Source organism: Schistocerca piceifrons, chromosome 9 (assembly GCF_021461385.2).
Source record: "Schistocerca piceifrons isolate TAMUIC-IGC-003096 chromosome 9, iqSchPice1.1, whole genome shotgun sequence".
NCBI lineage: Eukaryota > Metazoa > Arthropoda > Insecta > Orthoptera > Acrididae > Schistocerca > Schistocerca piceifrons.
The window spans coordinates 151,163,632-151,178,466 of record NC_060146.1 but is presented as its reverse complement, the minus strand read 5'-3'; the positions used below and the strand labels follow the sequence as shown (position 1 = coordinate 151,178,466).

At 41.2% G+C, this 14,835-nt stretch overlaps 1 protein-coding gene across 3 annotated transcripts in view; it reads right to left on the bottom strand.

Moving 5' to 3' along the window:
* Nucleotides 1-14,835, bottom strand: part of LOC124717223 (nuclear RNA export factor 1-like) — a 218,397-nt gene that overhangs the window by 84,635 nt on the left and 118,927 nt on the right. For all 3 annotated transcript variants that reach the window (XM_047244011.1, XM_047244013.1, XM_047244014.1), the window contains one exon: nt 8,742-8,855. In XM_047244011.1, coding sequence (XP_047099967.1) covers nt 8,742-8,855 — 114 coding nt within the window. The remainder of the gene's footprint in view (nt 1-8,741; nt 8,856-14,835) is intronic.

Sequence of the window (14,835 nt, the reverse complement as noted above, 5' to 3'; positions counted from 1 at the left end):
TTGTATGGTGGCTTCATAAGTTTTAACACTTCAACCGATGTCGCCACCACTTATATATTAAAACTGATTTTGCACTGTGCATAAACTGTTGTTTTAGCCTGGCAACTCATGTTTCCTGTTGTGGTTTGCTAGTTGTGGCCATCTGTAAATGTTTCACCTGTGCAGTATTATACACTGTGGAAAATAGCTGATGGAGATTGGCAGACTTGACGTGAGTCTTTGTGCAAATGTCTAGACTGCTAGCTTCCTACCTTTGGTGCATCTGTCTGTGCCTGAAGACCTGCCGTTTGACGTACACTACTTTTTAAAGACCAATTCCAGTCTTCTCAAAGCCTTACAGTCTCCAGCCACACCTATCCTCATCATTCACTTTCATTTTTTTAATGTCTTATATGTGCCTTCTGTTAGATCATCATCACTATCTTAGTTCTCTTTCTCAGAACTTGTCAGAAAATTTCCCTATTCCAGCCACCATTCTCTCAATTGTCCACATACCCTGCTACCTCCACTTTGCTGCCATTACAGCGATACTTTAGCTCGTTTCCTTACCCATTTGTTTGTTGCACCGCTTCACCTCTCGTGGTAATTCTCATCGAGCACATATCTATTACTCACAGAGCACCTCTCAGTTTTTGAATCATTTCTGTAGTGTTTCACTTCTGTATGATGAAACTGGTAATACACACTGAATGTAAATATCTGACATTCTTTTTGATAACCCTTTCCTTCACTAAAGCTTTCCCTTCCATTCCTGATCTTCTGTTCATTTCTTTTAATGTCAATCCAGTCACATTCAGCTGCCCCAAATAAAAAAACTCATGAACTGGTTACACAATGACATTATTCACCCAAACAATTTTCTTTACAACATGCTGATTACACATCATTGTAGTCCTATCTTAGCTGATCTTCAGTTCTGTTTTTAAGTGTCTCCTGTTATGCTGTTCCATCAGTTTCCGAAGTTTCATCTGAGAGAAGCAAATGGTACGAGGTTTTCAGCAAAGTGAAGTAGGGTTCAGATATGCATTCCTCCTCCTCTTTTTTCAGTTGATAGATCTGCAGACTTCCTCAAGGGATGCTGAGAACAGATTTGGTAACGTGGAATCTACTTCTCTGGCTCCTCTTTCAAATCTGAATCTCTCATAGTCCTGCTGAGGTTAAAGGAAGCAGTAGGATAGATGCACATATTCTTCAGCTTACTGAAGTGGGCCTCGTTTCTCAAAGGCCGTTGGCGCAGATTTTGTTGAAACTGACAGGTGGACATTATGGATGACCTCTTCAGTTTTGTTAGCACCTTACAGGTTTTGAAAGTTATTGTCCAGACACCAATATCCTACAGCACTACGGTCTGACAACTGTCCAATTCAATCATATGCTGGTAGATGTTTCTCCTTCTTGCAAGTGCGTAGCACAATCTTCTCAGAAACAACTAATATTTAAACTTCCTGCCATGTTGAAGCTGTGTGCTGGACTGGGACTCAAACTTGGGACCTCTGCCTTTCATGGGCAAGCACTCTACCGACTGAATTCCTGAGCACGTCTCACAACCTGTCCTCACAGCTTTACTTCTGCCAGCAGTACCTCGTCTCCTACCTTCCAAATTTTACAAAAGTTCTCCTGTGAAACCTGTGGAACTAGCACTTCTGGAAGAAAGGAAAATGTGGAGACATGGCTTAGCCACAGAGAGGCAGATGTTTTCAGAATGAAATTTTCATTCTGTAGTCGGCAGAGCACTTGCATGTGAAAGGCGAAGGTCCCAAGTTCGAGTCTCAGTCCGGCACACAGTTTTAATCTGCTAGCAAGTTTCATATTGGCGCACACTTAACTGCAGAGTGAAAATTTCATTCTGGAAACATCCCTCGGGTTGTCGCTAAGCCATATGTCCGCAATATCCTTCCTTCCAAGAGAGCTAGTCTCGCAAGTTTCACAGGAGAACTTCTGTAAAAGTTTGGAAGGTAGGAGACAAGGTACCGGTGTAAATAAAGTGGTGAGGATGGGTCGTGACTTGCGCTTGGGAAGTTCAATCAGTAGAACACTTGCCCTCAAAAGGCAAAGGTCTCAAGTTTGAGTCTCGGTCTAGCACACAGTTTTTATCTGCCAGGAAGTTTCATATCCCACTTAACTGCAGAGTGAAAATTTAATTCTGGAAACTGATATTTAAATCTGATTTCTGAATCAGAAATCCACTCGGCAATATTGGTTTACGTACAGAATACATGATTCCTATCTACTTTTTGCAAAATACTAATCACTTGTATATATAAGTATATACTGCACTTTGTGCCAGATTGACATCTGTGGCACGTCACATTCAGGGTACTGCAATTTTAATAGCTGGCAGTGTACAACTTCCAGTGCTCATGCAAGACTCTGTGATTCATTGGTATAAGTTAACTGAAGGTTTACAAATGAGTGTGGAGGACCCCTTTCCCGACGTGATTCTCGATGTTACTTACACTTTGTACATCTTTTTAGGAACAGGGTGCTCTCTTCTTTCGGCGTAGACCATTTCCTGCAAGTTTGAAATCATTAGCAATATTGTACTCTGACTATCTTGAAGTGCATGTTGAAATGGTGAAGAACTGTACTTACATCATAACAGTGTGATCGTATGCTTCCTTTTCATATGAAAGAAGTGCGACATTCCACTACTCTGTCACTGCTATGAAGGCATTCATCCTGAAAATGTACTGTACCAGCTTTTTAACCTGATTACGAGTATTTGCAATATGTCAGGTTCCCAATGTCTGCTCTGTACTTAAGGAAATCTGACACAGAGGAGGTGACTCATATCTACTTATTTCTGTCTGAACCATTAATATTTTCTGTCCAATGGTGTGCAAAGTCAATGATTATTCGTAAGTACCTCAGGTTTCAGAAGACAATTCTGTGAAAACTACAAGACGTACAGAAAAATGACACTTGTCAGTGGATACCAGCATCTCTCCAAGGGTTAATTTGTGATTCCATTTTTCTTTGCAGAGAAAACTGTGACTTGTGTCACAAACAAAGGTATGCTGCAGCAATAGCTAATGCCACAGTTACAGAAAGATAGCGGAGACCTCATTTTGCAAAAAGATGCTGCTCGACCAACTTTCTTTCAGGAGTTCCGTGACTGCCTCAATGACATATTACCCCAGTGACAGATTGGACTAACTTCTTTTTGTGACACTTCTCTTCTTCAGTGACCTCCATAGTTACCAATGTGATTTCTTCTTATGGAGTTACATCAGTGATCATGTGTTACTGCCTTCACTGCTACTTGAAATGGTTACAACAAAAGATAATTAATGCAGTCACTGAATTTCAGTAAATTATGATGTTTGAGCTGAGTGACTGTAACATAAACCATCACAAAACGTTCCGCTAGACTTCACAAGATCAATCAACGTGGTCTACCAATAGACAGAGACACCATGGTAGTGTCAGTTCTACTGTAATAGTTAATTCTCACACTGTTTAATGACAGTCTCTCATATACTATTTGCTCTAGACCCCCCACGTCAAATGCCTCTGTGACTGAAGTCACCTAAATATATGTGCAGGTTAAGTCTGTAAGCCTCTGAAGTACTACAAAGCAATTACACAGAGAGTGCCATGGTGGCTGCAGTGTAACACGTGTTAAGTTCGGCTCGCGAAATTTAGTTGAATTCGAAGGTGTTCTCGCAGGTAGTGTTGTCTAGTACAAGTGGAAATTGTGTAAACAACAGTGTTCTGTGCAGTAGTGCTATTTTTTTTTCTGTGCTCTGCCAATATCTCCGAGAAAATGGCAAACAGAAGAGTCAACAGCAGGCGTCCAGCAGCGAGGAAGCAGCAGGTGCGGCGGGCTCGCTCTTGGCGGAAAGTGTGGCCGCGGCTCCCGGTATAGCGGAGCTGGTCTGCTCTGAGGTAAACGCTGTGCTTCGCGATGAAAACAATCTCGATCTGATAGCAGGCACTATATCAGATACTGTAACGGCAGCAGTATTGGCCAAAATGCGTGAAACTGTTGAGGCCAATACTGCCGAAATTACAGCACTAAAAAAGTCTGTGTCTGAATACGAGAAAAAGGCACGAGAGTTGGAAGTGAAACTATCTGCCGCAACAGACGAGCTAGAACAGTACCAAAGCCGAAATAGTGTACGACTGTTTGGAGTAGCAGAAAATAAGGAAGAAGACATTGACAGTAGCCATCGGGTGGGACGAAAACTACCAGGTGCTACCACACCTTGTCCAATAATAATTAAATTTGTCTCATACCGAAAAAGGGCAAAGATCTTTACCCAGAAGAAGAAGTTAGCAAGGACAGGGCTTACAATAAGGGAAGATCTAACACACGAACGGCTAAAGATTTTAAACAGTGCCATATCCCATTTCAGTCTTCAGAATGTGTGGACTTAGGATGGCAGAGTAATCATTAAGACAGCAGCTGGAAAGAAGACAGTCACAAACATGACAGAACTGAATAGTATTAAGTGAAGCTACTCGAGCCAAAAGTGCAAACTTAACACCATCTGCAAATTGTAACAGCCCTATACTCAGATATAGTCTTGTAATTGTATTAACTTTTTAATTATGCCCATATTTGTACCTTCAACTAACTGTTTTTGTAACTGTATTAACTTTTTACTATTTTTTGTATCTGTAGCTGTAACCATTACTTAATTTTAGTTAATGCTAATACTTTTTTCATTTTCTCAATTTATTCTCTTCCATTCTGTAATAGTTCAATTGCAATTATTAGTCTCTCCTTTAGTTCATTAATCACCCATCTCTTCGGTTTAAATTGTTCATAACAAAAATCACTATCAGTATCACTTCAGCAAATTTCAATCCAAGTGTGGCTTCCTACGATAATCACTACCAGTATCACTTTAGTAAATTTCCTACAATAATCTATTAATTATTAAGCTTACTTCTCTCTGCTGGCAGCATCAGCCTCTTAAATCACTCCCCTTTCCTTTATTTCCACCCTAAGCTGTTTCAAATACGCTAATTACATTTCTCCTCTTACGACATAGGATACACAGTGACACACAGCCATCACTATTTTGGTCATATTCTCCTTGCACCGAATACCACTAATCCATTTTCTATACTCCTTCAACATCAGGAAATCTCTTGCAGTCGCCTTTCTTTCGGCACTCGCGGAGTCACAAACAGGGCGTGCAAAATCTCGGACACCCCTATGTTATGTCACTTGGTGGAAGCAGCGGCCAGTGCCCCTCGCGGCAGGTAGTGCCTAACAAAGGGACAAACTGGTCTGCCACCCTACTCCAGGCTGCTCAGTGGAATGCGTCAGAGCTTTTAGCAGCTCACTGCAACATCCAGTCTTTACCTGCACATTACGAAGAACTTAGCCTCCTCTTCAACCAACTAAACTACCACGTAATCCTCTTATCCGAAATGTGGTTAAAACCACACATATCCTCTGCATCTATTCATCTCCCAGGGTACACATTTCTTAGGGCAGACAGATCAAAAAAGCGAGGTGGCGGGGTCGGCGCGGATATACGAACAGATCTCAAAGCGAAAGTCTTATGTTCGTCAAACCCTGCTGAAGAAAAAGAGTTTGAATTCATGTTCATTGAAGTAAATATACAAAGTCGGAAGTTCTTGACTGGCGTTGTGTACAAGCCGCCAAAAATAAGCTCAACGAGTTCCTTCCCTCCAGTCGGAATTACATTCACTTCAGTGTCAATACGAACATGTCATCGTAATGGGTGACTTGAACATAGACCTGTTAAGAGACACTTCCTCTGCAATAAATCTACAAAGACTGTTTAGTTGCAATAGCATGAACATTCTTCCATTACAACCTACACACCATACAGTGCACAGTCATACTCTTATAGCACACGATGTAATATTACTGGCCTACTCTGTGCAGCCCCCAAGGATCAAATTGCGTTACATAACTTGTAGGAGCATGAAACGTATTGACCTTGATGCTCTAACAGCCGATTGCACAGAAATCTCATGGCATCAAATAATCAGAGAACCTACAATCAATGGCAAAATTAATGAACTTGGTGATAAACTCACTGCCCTCTATGACAAACGTGCACCTGTATGCACAATCCGTGTAAGAAAATCTCCTGCTCCATGGCTGACAGCTGAATTATGTCAAATGATGATTAATAGGGATGCTGCCCACAGGCGTTTCAAGGCAGATCTGAAACCCAAGCGTTTTGAAGAATATAGAAAGCTATGGAACAGAGTGAAACAATGCATTCGCAATTCTAAAATCATGCACGCTTGCTCCCTTGTATGCAGCGATCTGACGCCCACGACTCTATGGAAGAATCTCCGTAGCTTGGGGGTCGGGAAGGCAAAATCGGAAACTACTTTTCATGTGTCAGCTAACGAATTAAATGAATTCTTCTAATAATTTCCGGGTATGCAGCCGGATCCCGTCGACATTCTGCCACGATATTTCGGCCCAGAGACGTCCGGCCATCATCAGGTGAGTACACAACTACTGAAGAGCCCAGGTGCAGTCGCGGTATTTGTGCCGAATCTAACATACTACCTGCTGTTTCCAAAGCACTTGAATATATTATTCATGACCAAATCACTGAACATTTGCATGAATTCAGCCCATATGACAAATTTCAATCCGGTTTCCGTAAACATCACACCACAAGCACTGCTCTAATTAAAGTAACTGATGACCTGAAATATGCCATTGACAATCGAAAGGCAACAATATTAACGCTACTGGACTTCAGCAAAGCTTTTGACACTGTTAACTTTGACATATTGCTCAGAAAAATGCAACAGCTTAATTTCTCAGATTGTGCAATGAGATGGTTTGAAAGCTACTTAAAAGACAGACAGCAATGTGTTGTCTGCGTAAATGAAAAATCTTCCTGGAAACATGTTTCCTCAGGAGTGCCACAAGGATCAGTCTTAGGACCACTTTTGTTTTCTTTATATGTCAATCAATGATATTTCGTCGGTTCTGTCCTCCTGTAAATATCATTTCTATGCCGACGACCTCCAGCTCTACCTAAGCGTCAGACCTGAAGATGTAAACACTGCAATCGCTCAGATGAATGACGATCTGTCTTCAGTAGTGACATGGGCGAAAAACCTGGGGCTTAAAGTAAATGCAAAAACGACGCAAGTAATCTTAATAGCCCATCAGAAATTAATAAGTTCAGATTTCCGAGAACGGCTACCTCCTATTCTGCTCGCTGGTACTCCAATACCATATCAGAAAACAGTTAAGAACTTGGGTGTAACTTTGGATGAGCATCTCAACTGGGCGGAGAATACAGTCGCAGTGTGCCAAAAGACGTCTGCTTGTCTCTATGCTCTCAAAAAGTTTCAGAACATATTTCCGCAGGACTTGAAATGCCAGCTCGTGCAAGCACTCGTTCTACCGAACTTCCACTATTGTGATGTAATTCAACAAGGCACAAGTATAGAAAACAAAAGACGGCTAGAACTAACCATGAATGCCTGTGTGTGTTACACCTGCAACATTAGCCGATATGATCATGTTAGTGCTTCATACTCCGAGCTAGGGTGGCTGCGGACAGACAAATTGCGTGACTACCACACTATATGTCTACTTCACCGACTCCTCGTCGCGCAAGCACCCCAGTACCTTGCTTCAGAGATTAAAAACCTGTCATGCCATCATAATCGAAACACGAGGTCACTCTTATTTGGTATCCTAACTGTGCCCACTCACAAAACAAAAACTTTTGCAAACTCCTTCTCAGTTGCTGTTGTCCGCCTCTGGAACAAACTGCCCCTTACCTTGCACAAAATTCAATTTCCTGCTGCTTTTAAGAAGAAGTTGAAGCATTTCCTACTATCATCCTCATAACGTTCTCCACAAAATTAATGTACAAGGCCAATCCTCTCATCTGTCAAATAGCAAAGCTAGTGTCTCCTATCTTGCTCCTGAGATGCCTTCCTCTTCATCTATCTCTATTAGCCACACAATCTTCTTTTCCTTTATATTTCCTTAATTATGTTTCATCATGTCTCTCTATTCTTCTCCTCCCTTCACCATGAGTCTCCCTCATACTCCCTGCTGCCAGCACTTCTATCTAAAATCTGTCTCTTCAATAATGTCTAAATTAACAGTACTTATGATCTACGGATATAAACTCTATATGTATGTATTTTTCCAGGTGTGCCTTTCTAATTGTTTATTTCACTTTTTGCACTAGATATAGTTTACCATGCCTACTAAAGCATATGAATGTAAAATAAGTAGAATGCCTGGTTAGATGTAAGAGAGGGCCTGACGGCCCTAATCTTGCCAGGTTAAATAAATAAATGAATAAATACTGTTCACACTACACTCAGAATGAACATAGTAAGGTGGCAGCATAAATCAAGTATCTGTAATTTATGTTACAGTAAGAAGCCATTTTGAAGGACTTACATTCACAGAAAATGACATCTCAGAGTTACAAATTAACCGTTCTTTCTAGCAGCTGATAAATTTCCAAAACAATAATTTTTAGACATAGTAGCTAGGAATTGAAACAACTAACAAAAACTGATCTTGAAACAGTCCAAAATGAAATATTTCTTGTATACAATAGACTAATATATACTATAAAGTGTTACTTTGATCAATGTTACCAACCCTCTCACCTCACCATGGGCATGTTTGTTCGAAACTGGTTATTTAAGCAAAACCAGTCACCAAGCCAAACTAAGGAGAGACTTGGACTGATTTAAGGTCAGTTATTAAATTTACAAATAACTAATAAAATTACACTCCAGATACTAACCTCCACAAATTTGTCGGAGATGTACGGCACTTTAAGGTCTTGCCTGCAAAGTGTTTTCAATGCCAAACTACACATGTTCACAAAGAACGTTATGCGGTTATTTTCCATACGAAACTGTAAGAGAAGTTCAAAGTACAGTCATGAGAACAGTTACAAACACAACAGTATGAAACTGTACCGCAAATTTTACAAAGAATCTTTTAGCAAGCGGTGGCAGACACACACATACAAAACACATCAGAGGCATATATTTGGGGGGGCAAAAAAAATAAAAAAAATAAAAATAAAAAAATAAAAAATAAAAAAAATGAAACAATCCCCTACACTCTGGCTAAGTAAGTGCTCTGCAATATTCTTTCTTTCAGCAGCACTAGTCTAGCAAGGTATCCAATAGAACTTCTGTGAAGTTTGCATGGTACAAGGAAAGGTAATGGCTGAAGTACACTGATGTGGCAAAAGTCATGAGATACCTCCTAATATTGAGTCAGACCTTCTTTTTCCCAGGACAGTGCAGCAACTTGACTTGGCATTAACTCAATAAGTTGTCGAAAGTCCTCTGCAGAAATACTGAGCCACGCTGCCTCTACTGCCGCCCACAATTGTGAAAATGCTGTCACTAGAGGATTTTCAGCACAGACTGACCTCTTGAATATGTCTCATAAATGTTGAAAGTGATTCACGTTTGGTGATGGCTGGTCATAATGTTCTTCAAATCAACCACAAACAACTGTGACCCAGTGACATGGTGCACTGTCATCCATAAAAATTCCATTGTTGTTTGTGAACATGTAGTCCATGAATGGCTGCAAATGGTCTCCCAGTAGCTGAATATAACCATTTCTAGTCAATGATCCATGTAACCGAAGGATGGAGTCATTCCAGGTCATTATGACGTCATCACCAGCTTGTGCTCTTCTTTGTTGAAACTTGGGTCCGTAGCTTCATGGGGTCTGCACCACACTCGAACCCTACCACCAGCTCTTACCAAATGAAACTCAGACTCATCTGACCAGGCCATGGTTTACCAGTCGTCTAGGGTCCAAGCAATATGGTCATGAGCCCAGCAGAGAGCAGGTGCAGGTGATGTTACCAAAGACACACACGTCATTTGTCTGCTGCCATACCCCATTAATGCCAAATTTTACTGCAGTGTCCTAATGGATACATTTGCATATGTCCCACATTGATTTCTATGGTTATTTCATGCAGTGTTGCTTGTCTGTCAGCACTGACAACCCTGTGTGAACCACAAACAACTGTGGCCCAGTGACATGGTGCACTGTCATCCATAAAAATTCCATTGTTGCAGGATGGCCATTGGCCACTGCAGTGTCCGTGGTGAGAGGTAATGTCTGAAATTTGGTATTCTCAGCACACTCTTGACACTGCGTATTTTGGAATATTGAATTCTCTAAAGATTTCTGAAATGGAATGTCCCATGCATCTAGCTTATGACCATTCCACATTCCAAGTTTAAATTCCCATCATGTGGCCATAATCACACTTTTTCACATTAATCACCTGAGTACAAATGACGGTTCTGCCAATGTGCTGCCTTTTTATACCTCGTGTACGCAATACTACCGCCATTTGTATATGTGCATATTGCTACTCTACGACTTTTGTCACCCTGAGTGCAGATCGTGGTCGTGGTCAGATAGCTCCAGTGGCGGTACGTTTTCCCCCGATAGACAAAGGTCCCCAGTTTGGGGCCCGGCCTGGCACACAGTTTTAATCAGCTCTGAAGTGTCAACTGCAGTCAGTATGGCTCTGTGTAAGATCTTTCATTTTACTGTTACCACTGGTTTAAATGTATGTAGGAGGCAATAACATACTGCTCTACCATTCTTATAATACCTTTGCAGGCAAGCATGTGCAAATGCACACACAGAGTCTTCCTGTTCCATTTTTCACAGCATTGCAACCTCCCTACATTTGATAACCTCATCAACAAACAGCCTCCCGAAATTTCAAATTACCCACTCGACTGATTATACATATATATAGCGGACTAGGTCTGGGGGGTAGTGCCTGTCTGTGAAGCCCTCGGTAAGACCCTCAGTCTACTGAGCAAGGGAATTTTTGTCACTGCAGATACATACGGATATAAAAAATCCACGGCACACTCATCGGCACTCGCACGGCACCCTCCTATGCCAACCTTTTTTGGGCCATCAAGAGGAGATCTTCCTAGGCCCAGAACACCAACCCCTAGTCTGTTTAAGGTTTGTTAATGATATCTACATGGTCTGCACTCAGGGCCACGGCACCCTATCTTCGTTCCTTTACAACCTCAATACAGTCTCTCCCATCCGCTTCATGTGGTCCTCAATCCAGCATGCCACCTTCGGGCATGTTGACCTCCTCCCCTCTGATGGCTCCATTTGCACCTCTGTCCACATTATACCCATCAACTACCAACAATACCTGGATCTTGACATCTTGACATCTGTTATCCCTTTCATACCAAAAAATGCCTCCCATGTAGCCTCGCTACCCGGGGATGACGTATCTGCAGTGACAAAAACTCCCTTTCTCAGTATGTTGATGGTCTCACCGAGGCCTTCACAGACAGGCACTATCCCCAGACCTAGTCTGCAAACAGATCTCCTGTGCCATTTCCCTCACACCCTCAATCCTCCCACCACCCCAAGAACCAGCCACAAAGGAGTGTCCCCTCCATCAACCAATACCACCCCCGACCAGAAAAACTGAACCACATCCTTCACCAGGGCTTTTATTAACTGTCATTGTGCCCCGAAATGAGAGACATCCTGTCTGAGATACCTCCCACCCCTCCTAAAGTGGTATTCCGTCACCCACCCACCCATCACATCATCCTGTGCCACTCCAAAACCTAACCCCTTGACACAAGAATCATGTGCCTGTGGAGACACATTTCACAGACCCAGGGGCAAAACCTCTCCAATCCACCAACACAGCACTTCCTCCTCCAGTCCTGTCACAGGTTTAATCTACCCCATCAGGGCCCTCGTCACCTTCGTGAAAGCAACCGTGTCATATACCAGCTCTGCTGCTCTCACTGCACAGCATTTTATATTTGCATGACTGCCAACCAGCTGTCCAGCAGGATGAACAGCCATCACCAAACTGTGGCCAAGAGCAAAATGCACCACCCTGTGGCACAGCACACAGCTGAACGTAACACACTCAATTTGAGTGTCTGCTTCACCAGCTGAGTCATCTGGACCCTTCATACCACCACCGGCTTTTCTGAACTGTGCAGATGGGAGTTATCCTTACAACATATACTCTGCTCCCAAAATTATCCCAGCCTCAACCTAGAGTAACATACTATCTCCACATCCTCCACCCAACAGTTTCCACCCCTCTCTGTCCTATCATCTCCCACCTTGTTTATTTGCAGCCCTCTCTCCACCACTTCTGCCCATCTTTCCCCACTCCTCTCTATTTTTTGCCTTTTTTCCCACGTCCCTGCCCCCAACCTCCTGATGCTGTGTGTGTGTGTGTGTGTGTGTGTGTGGTGTTTTGTGCCACATTTACTGATAAAGACTGTGGCCAAAAGCTGTATGTGAGTGTCTTTTAACTGTGTCTGTCTGCAACTTGACAGATCATCTTTACGGTATGTAGCACTCTGTCTTTTCCTACATTGTTGATTATACATATTAACAGTGATGGTATATTAATAGTGACTCTTGCTTGTGTATGTGTCAATTGACTGCTGCATCTACTTCCTTCTGAGGAGCATAGAATATTGATCTATGGCTGTTACAAAATCTCCAGTCTCATCAAAATGCTGGTCTAATACCCTGTAAACTTTTACTCTGTATCTGAGTTTTACTGTGTTTGTAGTCAAAAGAGAAACATTTCACACTGTAATGGATAAACACGATCTTCTACAATCACAAGACTTTGATATCACTGTGTGTGGTCACTTAAAAACTGTTCACACTTGTCAGTATTACCTTTACAAATCATTACTGAACGAAGTCTCTTTAGCGGCACCTTGAAGACAGCGCAAATAATTTCGTGCTCTGCCTGCAAGCATTCCAAAGTATTTCATGACAGTCTGTTTGTTTTAGGTATACGCAAACTCAATCAGCAGTGTCACAGATTACTGCCAGTAACACTGTTGTTTATTTCACCTGAATGATAATGGGTAAATATTAATATTTTCAATCTACAGGGCGCGTCAGAAGTCATTGGACACCTTCATAAGTTGGAAGATTAAAGGGAAAATTGAAATGTGATGATGGGAAAATAGGTTTGATGTGGGGCCGCAACTTTTGGAGTGAATGTCATTCATGGCCGCCATTTTGAAATCCGCCATTTTGGATTAAAGTCATTTTTTAAAAATGGGAACAGGGGTGTATGACACATCAAATAACACTCGTTTGAGCTCTGGAATTTAGTGGCGTAATTTGTTTTTGTCTATATTGTACAGTTTAGAGGTTATTAATGTTCAAAGTCGGGAAATTACCTTAATACTGACTGCTACAACACATGTTCTACGTGTTGTCGATCCCGTGCAATGCACAACTGTAGTCGCCACAACCACATTAATAACTTCTAAACTGTACAAGATAGACGAAAACAAATTACACCACTAAATTCCAGAGCTTAATCGAGTGTTATTTGATGCGTCATACACCCCCTTCCCATTTAAAAAAAAAGACTTGAAAACGAAATGGTGGATTTCAAGATGGCGGCCATGAATGACATTCACTCCAAAAGTTGCGGCCGCACGTCAAACCTATGTTCCCATCATCACATTTTAATTTTCCCTTTAATCTTCCAATTTATGATGGTGTCCAAGGACTATCGACTAGCCCTATATTAACATATTTGCATCATTTAAGTTTCAGTCTATTTTTCTTAGTTTCAAGAGTTGATAGGAATTGTGATCTACATTTGAGGCAGACTTTTGCATGGCTGAAAGCTAACAACTGTGATGGAATGGGGGCCATTTTCCCAAAACATCCAATGTTTTTACTTCAACTGACATATTATGAAACGATATTTTCCCCAGGCAACTGTGTATCTCATGATACTCAATTTATGCCATTACTGATAACTTACAACCAATGTTTCTGCAGTGGTTCTGTAAAAGTATTGCAGAACCATTCAAACAGGCCTGGATGCCAAAACTGATTGCGCAAAAAATTTAATATTCTGCCACAGACAGTCACTCAGCAAATATTTTGTTGTTGTATATATCCAATGATGTTTACAGTAAAAATGGAATAAAGGAGCTATTCACTGTTAACAAACTTAGCAATGTGATGTACAGAAAATGTTAGTCCTTATCTGTCAGTCAAAAAAGTAAAAATAACTCATTGCATTGTAGCAAATGGTGACAAAAGCAATTGTTTGTAATAGAAGTTAATAAACTGTTATTGAATTTGAGTCATTTGAGGAAAAAGTTTTTGGCACTGAGTATTCTTATTTTCTCAACTAAATAACTGGTTTCACAAAACAGAAAATGTATGAAAATTGAAATGAAGGAAAATGAAATATGTGTGAGCGAAAGAGTTGAATTTTTATTATGGTGTGGCACAGATAATATATTATAAGCAATGTACAGTGGAATAAATGACAACTGTTCTGACTTCCAAAAATTATGAAATTTTTTCCTATATCAAGGAATTATAGACTTTTTCAGAAGCAGCCTTTCTTCCATATTAAATAACACCAATGCACCTGACTTTCTAAAAAAGAAAGAAAACAGAAGAGTCTGTAAACAAATTGTCTTATTTTGTTTTCATGTCCTGTAGCTCGTATCAGTGAAATCCCATAAGCACACAATCACAGAAACTTCAGAAAATCGTCTTCTTCTTCTTCTTCTTCTCCTTCTTCTAAGTGTGTTCCTGTTAGGACTGGGTCCACTTTCTGGGTCAATCAGCACCATTTGTTATGGTCTAACACTTCTGTGGATTTAGGCTTCTTGATCTAATATCTGCATTTGTAGTGGCTAGCCACCCTAATGTAGGTCTTTCACAGCGTATCTGGGCTTTGACAGTGAGCTGATGGGCTGAGGTGGTGATAGAGCTCGGTGGTGCAAGTGCAATGTGCCCTTACCAATTAAATACCAATTCCTGGATCCTCACACTGA